Source organism: Salvelinus alpinus, unplaced genomic scaffold, assembly GCF_045679555.1.
Source record: "Salvelinus alpinus unplaced genomic scaffold, SLU_Salpinus.1 scaffold_40, whole genome shotgun sequence".
Lineage (NCBI taxonomy): Eukaryota > Metazoa > Chordata > Actinopteri > Salmoniformes > Salmonidae > Salvelinus > Salvelinus alpinus.
In genome coordinates this window covers 1369547-1380712 of record NW_027255981.1, presented here as the reverse complement: position 1 = coordinate 1380712, position 11166 = coordinate 1369547, and the positions used below count along the sequence as shown (strand labels likewise).

At 41.9% G+C, this 11166-nt stretch overlaps 1 protein-coding gene across 2 annotated transcripts; it reads right to left on the bottom strand.

Annotated features, from left to right (window-relative positions):
• Positions 1-11123, bottom strand: LOC139566990 (TNF receptor-associated factor 5-like). 2 transcript variants are annotated; one of them, XM_071388399.1, is made up of 11 exons: positions 10965-11123; positions 7490-7729; positions 6590-6653; positions 6204-6305; positions 5863-6027; positions 4776-4853; positions 4091-4165; positions 2736-2828; positions 2476-2616; positions 1832-2003; positions 1-1441 (listed from the first exon to the last, which is right to left on the bottom strand). In XM_071388399.1, exons 2-11 carry the CDS (start codon positions 7714-7716, stop codon positions 840-842), a joined length of 1719 nt encoding a protein of 572 aa, XP_071244500.1. In that variant the 5' UTR covers positions 7717-7729; positions 10965-11123; the 3' UTR covers positions 1-839. The 2 variants fall into 2 exon arrangements, with proteins under 2 accessions (XP_071244500.1, XP_071244499.1); XM_071388398.1 differs by having other exon boundaries at positions 10980-11119.
• Positions 11124-11166: the final 43 nt, after the last annotated feature.

The following is an 11166-nucleotide window of genomic DNA, read 5'->3' as shown; positions in this document are numbered from 1 at the left end:
TTTCAATTGTTATTACTTTTATTTTAATAGCCATTTTATCTATACAATACATTTTCATATTTTTGTTTACTTTATAGCATTCAAAATAATATGTCACTTCAATTCTACTCATCACTTCTAGAACAAGCACATTTGGTTACCCATTTGGTAACCCTAACTACTTTAAACAATGCAGAAACATAGTCATTGATAAACAGTTCAATACAAACAAAACACATGGATGATTGTTATGCATGTACCACAAAATTTAAGGAAAAACACATGTAACAATTCATGAATCAATTGAAGGAAAAAAGCATGAAACAATTCACTCAATGGTAACACTTTATAATAACTTCAATGAATAAGCATTCTTACTTTTATAATGTTTACATTTCTAAATAATTTACAATAATTTATATAAACCTTCAACATGTACGGTATATTGGCTTATTCAGTAAAGTTATTACAATTACATCAACTACTTTTTAACAGCTGTCCATTAAAATCCCTGAGATGTCATCAATTGACAATTAATAGATTGCATGCTCTCTGATTGTAGGACTTAAACAGAAAATACAATATCTGTGGGGAGCATTAACACTTGAATCCTCAGTGAACACATACAAGCAGTCTGCAGACAAGGCTAAAGCAATAAAAATAAAAGTAAATACTTCACTGCAATATCTGTATTGCTTTATCGTTTCAGTATCTGGGGAAAAATGCATGGACTTGCTGACACTTTCTGTTTGCTTACTTTGCTAAATTTGGAGTACAGCTGAGGCATTGGCCTGCACTGAGCTTCGTAGCATTAGCTAACTGTTTTTGAAATGATCTCGAACCAGTTCTTTAAGGCCTCTCTACAAGTCCTCCAAACCGCTCGTGTCTACTTTGACCTTAACAAAGAGCGTATCGTCTCTCACGTATATGGCGTTCTTGGGTGTCTCCAGCTGGGCATGCGAGGCAAAGCACTGGAAACCAGAGGCCACATTGGTGGGGGCGGTGGAGGTTGCAGCGGCCGAGCCGGGCCGGTGGAAGCTAGTGTTTTCCGGGTCGGGTTTGAAACTCATAGTCAGGTGGTTGTTGGTGCCGCTCTGGTCCAGCACTGACAATGACACAGGCTGTCTGAAGGGCCAGGGCAAGAGGGGGTCGAAGTCGCCCCTCATGAGGACCACGTAGAGAGACAGGTGGGTGTCCCGGCCGGCCCCGTCACCGTTCAGGTAGGCCCTGGCGGCCATTTTGTAGCCACTGCGGCCCGTGTGGAAGGGCGCGCTGCTCAGGCACGGTCCCTGGCCTTGAGACCCGGCCTCCTTCCTCTTGCGGTAGTCGCGGAGCTTCCAGATGAGCTTGCCGTCGTATGAGGTGGACTCGAGCTCTCTGAAGTGCTCCTCGTTGCACTCCAGCTGCGCCGTATGGATGCTGAGGAGGCGCGAGTGGCGCATGTAGGTCTCCTTCAACTCCCCTGGGGGAAAGATGGGCGATGGAATTTTTTATACTTTAATTAATCCACGTCACTACAATGTTAACTATTTGCTTATAATCGCTTTAAGACTTAAGATCATTGGCCTAACAGTTTTGAGTCTTTCCATAATCTGTTACAAGCCTTGGAGACATTAGCTTATTGCCCTAAAAGTCTTGCGTCTTCCAGTAACCCGGGATTGGTAACCACTGAGTTACTTGAATTCTGCCAAAGACAGAGGCAGTTTTACCATAATTCAAATAACCCAGTGCCAGTTACATTTCACAAGACCCACTTTTCACACTTCATGGGCTTACTGTCGGTGGAAACCATAATAATGATCTCTAATCCACCTTTAGTTCACCCAGACCATTAAGGACCCCCTCCACTCACCCAGGTGGTCTTTGAGCCCCTCCGTGACGGACACCTGCTGTCTGAGGGCGTCCAGGGACGCTCTGATTTGGCCCAGTTCCTCCCGGGCCACACCAGGGCCAAACACACTGGACAGCTCCTCGAGCTGGAGCTGGACGCTGGAGATGTGATCCCTCTGCTCCTCCAGAGACCTCTGGTACACGCACGACCAGAAAATGGTAACACTTTATTTTCAGTACTGCTATTCACATGGGTAGTGTTCATAAGGCACCAAACAAAGGCACCAAACAAAATGTTTTAAAACGTTTTCTGTTGCATGCCCTCAAACACAATCAAGGTCGTCTCTCCTCTTGTGAGAATCCTAAAGTTTTGATTCCTATGACCAAAGGATTATATTAAGTGCAGTGTGTGAATGAATGATTCCTGCTTTGGGTTCCATTAACAGCAACAGCAGTGCTTCTTACCTGTACTGCAGACAGAGTGCATTGTTTCCATAAATCATTTTAAGGTATTTTCAGATTTGATTGAACAGAGAGGTGGCTGTGTAAAAGGGCAGTAGGCCAGATTCAAACCTATACCTACACTGTAGAAATGCTGCAACATTACCACTAGACCAGCCAGGCCTCTGGGTGTTGTATTGGTTACAATACAGTACTGCTTCTTACCTGTACTGCAGACAGGGTGTTGTCACATCGGCTGACCTGCTGGGCCAGTGGGCGGACCTCCTTCTCCAGACCGCTGACCTGGCGGCTCCTCTCCTGGAGCTCCTTGTGCCTCAGCAGCACCTCCTGCTGGAGGATTGCCATCTGCCGGGTCAGAGGAATGGTCAGTCTCCAGGTACAACTTGCCCTTTGGTACATTGATCTAGGCACTATAAGGGCTGAATCCTAACTTGAGAAAGGTTCTGGGTAGTGATCGGTCCTACCTGTGTCTCCAGCTTGGTGTTGCTCCCCAGAACCAGGAGGATATGGTCATTGAGAGCGGTTTCCTCATGGACTTGAACTTGGGCTCTCCTCTCCTGTCCACACAGAAAGAAATAACAATTAGTTGTATGGCAATCATCTGTTGCCATACAACTGCCTATCATGTCTAGACATGTTTAGGAATGACATGCCAAACAATGACATACAAATTATAACACTCATTATACATACTGTATTGACATTAACTTGTCACGATGGGTAAGGCTGTTGTTGAACCAAGACAAATTCATATCTGTGTCTTTTGGTTGTAATGTATAGGACTAGTTCATATAAACACCTATTACCATTACTGAATAAAAATATGAACGTAACATGTAAAGTGTTGGTCCCATGTTTCATGAGCTGAAATAAAAGATACCAGAAATGTTCCATATGCACAAAAAGCTTATTTCTCTCAAATTTTGTGCACACATTTGTTTACATTCCTGTTAGTGAGCATTTCTCCTTTTCTAAAATAATCCATCCACCTGACAGGTGTGGCATATCAAGAAGTTGATTAAACAGCATGATCATTACACAAGTGCACCTTGTGCTAGGGACAATAAAAAGCCACTCTAAAATGTGCAGTTGTGTCACACAATACAATGTCACAGATGTCTCAAGTTTTGAGGGAGCGTGCATTTGACAAGCTGACTGCAGGAATGTCCTCCAGAACTGTTGCCAGATAATTTGATGTTAATTTCTCTACCATAAGCCACCTCCAACGTTGTTTAGAGAATTTGGCAGTACATCCAACCGGCCTCACAACCTCAGACCACGTGTAACCACGCCAGCCCAGGACCTCCACATCGGGCTTCTTTACCTGCGGGATCGTCTGAGACCAGCCACCCGGACAGTATTTCTGTCTGTAATAAAGCCCTTTTGTGGGGATAAACTCATTCTGATTGGCTGGGCCTGGCTCCCAAAAGGGTGGGCCTATGCCCTCCCATGACCACCCATGGCCCAATTGATTTATTTCAATTGATTGATTTCCTTATGTGTAACTCAGTAAAATAGTGGATGTTGCGTATATATTTTTGTTCATTTCTGACACTCTCAGACAGATACTCTGGAGACCGTATAGACATTTCTTATTGTGGTGAATTTTTACAAGGCTGTCGTTTTATCACCACACGACATCTGTGTCAGCCACTACCCATCCAAGAGGGTCGAATAAGGACTTTGACCCATTGAGAATGCAATCATTGCAACTTTGGAGCTTCCAGCCCAACCGATCAATTGAGCGACTACAACTAGATTTCCATTGGCGTAGAATTAGATTCCAAAGCACAGAGAGTGGGAGAATATGTCCACCAACCCGGACAAAGCAGCCGTATTTCTTAAAAACACAGTCCGTCTGCACCTCAGGACACTGGTCAGCATGGTCTTCAAGCTGTGTGATGGAGAGAGAGTACATTAAAAGCAAAGAGGTGTTAGTCGGGGAGGGTATAAAAAGTGAAAAAGTGAGGGGAGAAGTCAGACGGAGAAGGATAAGTGAGATTGGGTGAGATGTAGAAGCAGGAACCAAATGAGTTCTACACACTCATACAGTTTTACAAACAGCTGTACAGTGTATTATACACCGAGTGTACAAAACATTAGGATCACTTTCTAATATTGAGTTTCATCCCCTTTTCCCCCCAGAACAGCCTCAATTCATTGGGGCATGGACTCCACATGGTGTCGAAAGCGTTCCAAAGGGATGCTGGCCCATGTTGACTCCAATGCTTCCCACAGTTGTGTCAAGTTGGCTGGATGTCCTTTGGGTGGTGGACCATTCTTGATACAGACAAACTGTATCAACTCATTGCTTTCACCTGGATTCACCTGGTCAGTCTGTCATGGAAAGAGCAGGTGTTCCTAATGTTTTGTACAATCAGTGTATGTGCTTGTGGCAAAATGTCAAAGAATATAGAAAACCCTTCTTCAAACAATAAATTAGTCTCTTCAAACAATACATTCAGCAAATAAAACAAATATTATGGTCATATCTGAATATTCACCATGCATCTTTTAATCATCTGGGAGCATTTGTTGGGGCACTTGATTTCAACCTCTGGGCATGAATGCCTCTCATGATCCTGGTGGAGTCCGAACAGAAATAAGAAGTGATTATTAAGAAGGATGTTCCTTCTTAGTGACTTACAGTATCATATCATAATAGACTGAAAAGAGCTTTGTTCAAGTGTTGTCAAAGGCACTTGTAGTTTTGTGAACTCTTAAGAGACTGCAGTAAGTGTGAGGGATTCAAACATATATTCAAGTCACTTGCGCCACCTGTTGGGAGAATTACTGTATGTAATTCCCAGACTGTAAAAATAATCTTTGGCTAAATGTAGTGCAGAGGGGGAACACAGTTGAAGGACAATCCAATTCCTTAATATTACTTGTTATGATATGGGTGGTAGCATAGCGTTAGCACAGTTAGGCAACACATTTCCAGGATACACTTCCACACTCCATCACCAGGTGGCAGCAATCAGGTCTAGATGCTGAGCTAAGCCTTGAGAAACACATCAGGTGCAGCCAATTAAAGTGATTGTCAGTCTGAGAGAAAGAGAGGAGGCCAGAAGCCCCCCAACCATCCTTTTGTTTGTTTCTTTGTGTTAGTTAACCTTTTTGAATGGGCAGGCCTTTTCGTAGTTTGGTTTTTGTACATATTTATTTTGTCACCATCTGAACAAATAATAATAGCTTGGACTGGTTGACCAAAAGATCAAGACGGAGCTGGCCTTGGACCTAAGTTAAGGTAGCTGTGTCCCGGGTACATGCATTCAACACCTAGGTGCATACAGTTATTTCCCATGTACTGTATATGCACTTAAATCCAGTTACCTAGGCCTAAGACACCTAGACATAACGGGTGCGGCAAAATCAGTAGGCTAGTTATGGGTTTCGTAACCAAGTAAAAATACTATGTTGAGCATGAGGACCGTTTCACCATCTTAGAAAATCCCAAATAAACCGCCTGGGTACAACGGCACATCGAAAGTCCTCATTTATATCATAAAACTTCAACCCTGACCATTGCAAGAGTAAGAACATATTAAAACAGACTGTTATAAAACAGTCAATTCCTCTGGCATTCACCTCGAGTTGGCAGCATGTGTAAGGATGCTTGCAGTAGTGACAGGGCTCCATACGATAGGAGCAGCTGATTTTGAGGTGCTCCTGCAGGTCCTTACGTTGCATGATCTCACTGCAGCCTGCATTGGAACACTGCAATGACTCAAACTGACATGCCTGTAGATGCTCCTGAGAAAGAGAGAGAGAGAGAGGGAATGTATCACGTATCAAATGTTTGGTCGTGTTGTTGTCTGAGCATTTGTTAATGATTTATTTTACAGTCCTGTTTTAGCTGGCGGAAATACTCTCGTATTTACTACAGCAACGGGTAACATTGGGTACTTGTGGTGTCTTGTGGGATTTACCTGCAACCGACATAATGTCATTCTGTGGGAGCAGTTGGGGGAGTTTGTGCAGTAAACTTCTAAATTTGAGATCTCCCTTTTGCAGCAATTGTCTTGGAAAACCTGCAGGAAACGGTAACAATTGTGTAGTATTGTTTTACATTTCAAGAAACTCATGATTTGTTTAATTTCTGTCAATAAAATCGTTTGTCTTACAAATTAAGTAGGTTGGGTGTCTTTTAAAGTTTCATGAAAAGTAAAACCCCCAAAATATTTTTATGTACCAATGAAAATACAAAGTAGACATCAGTTGTGTTATCAGTAAAACTGCGAAAGTAATTCTGAATAAAGTATTTCTTGATATATTTAGCTTTCTTCCCAAATGAACCATGGTTTCTGAATCTCACCTCATCAGATTTGATCAAACCTCTGTCCAAAGGACAGGCAGGGGTGGTGGCTGGGGAGTTTTCCCTGCACAAAAGAGAGCATCACATTTCAATATGATTGCTGACTTTTCATTTATGACATATGCTACCTACAGTATCAAAGAATGGCCCTTTAGCTCAATGGGCTAACACATGATTAAAGAGTGAATTCAGAATTGTATAACTTGATTAATTCACAAATTTTAAAATGTATATATTTAAAGGCTGAATCACCTGAAATCAACTACAATCCACTCCATATTTGGTTTGATGTTACTTTATGGTCATGTGGCCATTTAAAAAAAAACAATGCTCAAATGCTTTCATTTCCAATCTTGTGGTGTCTGAAGTTTGCAGTGGCTGTTTTAAAAAAAGAACCAAACCATGGATTCGTTTCTCCTGGCCCATGGACTACTTTCAGGGTGAGAAACCACCTAACTTACAATTAGAAGACACTCTTATCCAGAGCGACTTATAGTAGTGACTGCATACATTTCCATACTGGTCCCACATGGAAATCGAACCCACAACCCTGGCGTTGTAAGCGCTCTGCTCTACCAACTGAGCCACACAAGACCACTTCAAATTGTAAAATCCTGAACTTCCCCATTGAGTTGTGACAGATCTTGCACAATTGAGTGCTGATTCCAGTTCAATTTCAGTCAGCTTGGAGTAATTTTTTACTTGAACAATAATACAATCTTCAGAGGGGAAAGGACCATTTTCAAATCGCAAATAGAATTTCGATTCAACTCCTAGATTGACTGGAATTAAAATGGATTTGACCCAAAGTCATACCCCCCCCCCCCAAATAAATCTCACTGTGTATATGAACACATAACATGCAGTAAATGGCTGTTTTATTATCACTACTATTCTTACAGGAGTCCTTGTATGCAGCGGTAGCAGAAGATGTGTCCGCAGCCAGTTTGGTGTGGGTTGAGAACTACTCCTTTACAGGTGGGACAAACATAGTGCTCTTCCAGCTTCTTCACAAACTTCAAACTGTGCTGCACTGCAGTCAAGTCCGATTCCCACGGTCCCGCCACTCCCGAATTCTGCCTGGAGAGTCCTCCGGATCCACTCGGGTCACTCTCCTCTGTTGCCATGGCAACCTGTAGACTGACAGGTGTGCGGTAGATGTTGGACAGTTTGTAGACCTATGCAAATGTACATCTACAAAGAGTCTGTTGACATGAACATTTCCTATTCCAGAAGTCCTGCAATTGACTGACTACCTGCATGACTTTGACATTCAGAAAATCCCATTCAAAGCTCTCCATAATGAGATATAGGCCCAACATTTGTGCATGAAAGTGTTTAGTAAATAGGGGGAGGGGTTTATGTAAAATCCCCACATTTTAAAACAAACCTATCTTTTTAATGAGTTTATTCACATGGACTTATAACCAACGCCATAGCTACATATGAGGACACCGAGGGTCTGGACCTCCTGTAATATTTTTGAAAACAAAAAAATACATTGTCACTGACTGACAGTCACTTAATTAGACCATGACTGTTAACCTTTTTTTAGATTGGTAAATTAGTCGTTAGTCTAGCCAGCTAAACTGTCATGGCTGAATTACCGACCCGGGAACGCAAAGCATGTACCCAGGTGTCCTGATCTCCAAGAGCCCACATTCATTCTGGTAGTCACTCTCACTCATATCATACAAACATGGCAAAACGTGTAGAATTGCAGGAAATTGGCTGTAAAACTGCAACAACATATCTGTAATGCAAACTTATTTGTTGACCTTTTTGTTAATAAAATACTTTTTCTGCCAACAGATCCCTCTGTACATATAAAATGATAGTTTTGAATTCCGGTGCTGAGTTGATGCGAGTTAAGGTGTAGTGGCTAATTGTATAGCTAATATGCTACAGTTGAAGTCGGAAGTTTCCATGCACCTTAGCCAAATACATTTAATAAACTTAGTTTTTCACAATTCCTGACATTTAATCCTAGTAAAAATTCCCTGTCTTAGGTCAGTTAGGATCGCCATTTTATTTTAAGAATGTGAAATGTCAGAATAATAGAGATTTATTTCAGCTTTTATTTCCTTCATCACATTCCCAGTGGGTCAGAAGTTTACATACACTCAATTAGTATTTGGTAGCATTGCCTTTTAAATTGTTTAACTTGGGTCAAATGTTTCGTGTAGCCTTCCACAAGCTTCCCACAATAATTTGGGTGAATTTTGGCCCATTCCTCCTGACAGAGCTGGTGTAACTGAGTCCTCCTTGCTCGCACATGCTTTTTCAGTTCTGCCCACAAATCTTCTATGGGATTGAGGTCAGGCCTTTGTGATGGCCACTCCAATACCTTGACTTTGTTGTCCTTAAACCATTTTGCCACAACTTTGGAAGTATGCTTGGGGTCAATGTCCATTTGGAAGACCCATTTGCGACCAAGCTTTAACTTCCTGACTGATGTCTTGAGATGTTGCTTCAATATATCCACATCATTTTCCTACCTCATGATGCCATCTATTTCGTGGTGCACCAGTCCCTCCTGCAGCAAAGCATCCCACAACATGATGCTGCCACCCCCGTGCTTCACAGATGGGATGGTGTTCTTCAGCCTGCAAGCCTCCCCCTTTTTCCTCCAAACATAATGATGGCCATTATGGCCAAACAGTTGTATTTTTGTTTCATCAGACCAGAGGACATTTCTCCAAAAAGTACGATCTTTGTCACCAAGTGCAGTTGCAAACCGTAGTCTGGCTTTTTTATGGCGGTTTTGGAGCAGTGGATTCTTCCTTGCTGAGCGGCCTTTCAGGTTATGTCGATATAGGACTCGTTTTACTGTGGATATAGATACGTTTGTACCTGTTTCCTCCAGCATCTTCACAAGGTACTTTGCTGTTGTGCTGAGATTGATTTGCACTTTTCGCACTAAAGTACGTTCATCTCTAGGAGACAGAACGCGTCTCCTTCCTTGAGTGGTATGACGGCTGCGTGGTCCCATGTTGTTTATACTTGCGTACTATTGTTTGTACAGATGAACGTGGTACCTTCAGGCGTTTGGAAATTGCTCCCAAGGATGAACCACACTTGTGGAGGTCTACAATTCTTTTTCTGAGGTCTTGGCTGATTTCTTAGATTTTTCCATGTTGTCAAGCAAAGAGGCACTGAGTTTCAAGGTAGGCCTTGAAATACATCCACAGGTACACCTCCAATAGGCTAATTGACATAATTTGAGTCAATCAAAAGCTTCTGAAGCCATGACATCATTTTCTGGATTTTTCCAAGCTGTTTAAAGGCACAGTCAACTTAGTGTATGTAAACTTCTGACCCACTGGAATTGTGATACAGTGAATTATAAGTGAAATAATCTGTCTGTAAACAATTGTTGGAACAATTACTTGTGTCATGCACGAAGTAGATGTCCTAACTGACTTGCCAAAACTCTAGTTTGTTAACAAGACATTTGTGGAGGGGTTGAAAAATGAGTTTTAATGACTCCAACCTAAGTATATGTGAACTTCCGACTTCAACTGTATATGTTTGTAGATCGACTGAGGTGAATGAAGCTACAACAACCAATGTTATAATGGCTGGGGTCATTTTAGCTTATTTTTGAGGTTCTCCAAATAGCAATTTAGTGATTTTAAATTGTATAGAAATGCAGTTAATGAGCTTCAACGGAATTAACATCTATTGAAATAATGGTGGGGGGGCTACCAAACCTCACTAAAACTCAGACCCTAGCTACAGCCCTGCTTGTCGGGATGTTCAGAAAGGCATTAGTGTGTGGTAAAGTTTCCATCTTCTAACATGTTTTAATGTTAAATCAAGGAAAATATTCCTATGATTCTCAATCGGCACCCATGAAGGACCGTGGGTCGTCCGTGCATTGTCTCATCAGAATCTCCCTTTCAGAAATCCCCCTAGCCTTGTTTGTGGTTTAGTGTTGGTGGAACCAGCGATTCTGTCTTTGGGGTAACCCCCTCGCAGCCCGCGGTAATGGTGCGCGGCAAATCCTTAATGAGACCATGGACAATTTAAGCAGAACATGGCTTATGTTTTATTACATTAACAGTTCGAGGGTATTCATTGACGTTATATTGAGAAAGACAAAAAGCCGCAACAGAATTATGCGCTCTTTGCAGCACTACAATATCGGGGAATCCCCACTGCTGAAGAACAGCATAATTAGTTATGATTCCAATAGATGAAAACATCATGAATATTATAAAAATAGAGTATTTTAATGTTAAGACGACATCCAAGGGAGTTCTGTATTTATATTGTTTAGTCAAAAAGGCAAACTGAAATTAGTTTGCTTTCGTTTTCATAGCCTACATAATTAACAACTGTTGCATTGAAGATCTGAGCAGGCAGATCTTACCTTGTGCGTTCTCACCGTGTCTTTAAAAACGGAATGTGCGACGATGTTCTTGATTTACTTTTGTAATTTACATCCACATTCATAAGGCAAAAACGTCTGCACAGTACGGAGTGTGTAGCCCAGGCTATACGTCACAACTCGGCGTGCCGCAAATTCTATATGAGCGGAAAATGTTTCAGGAAGTGAATGTAATGGCACTGTG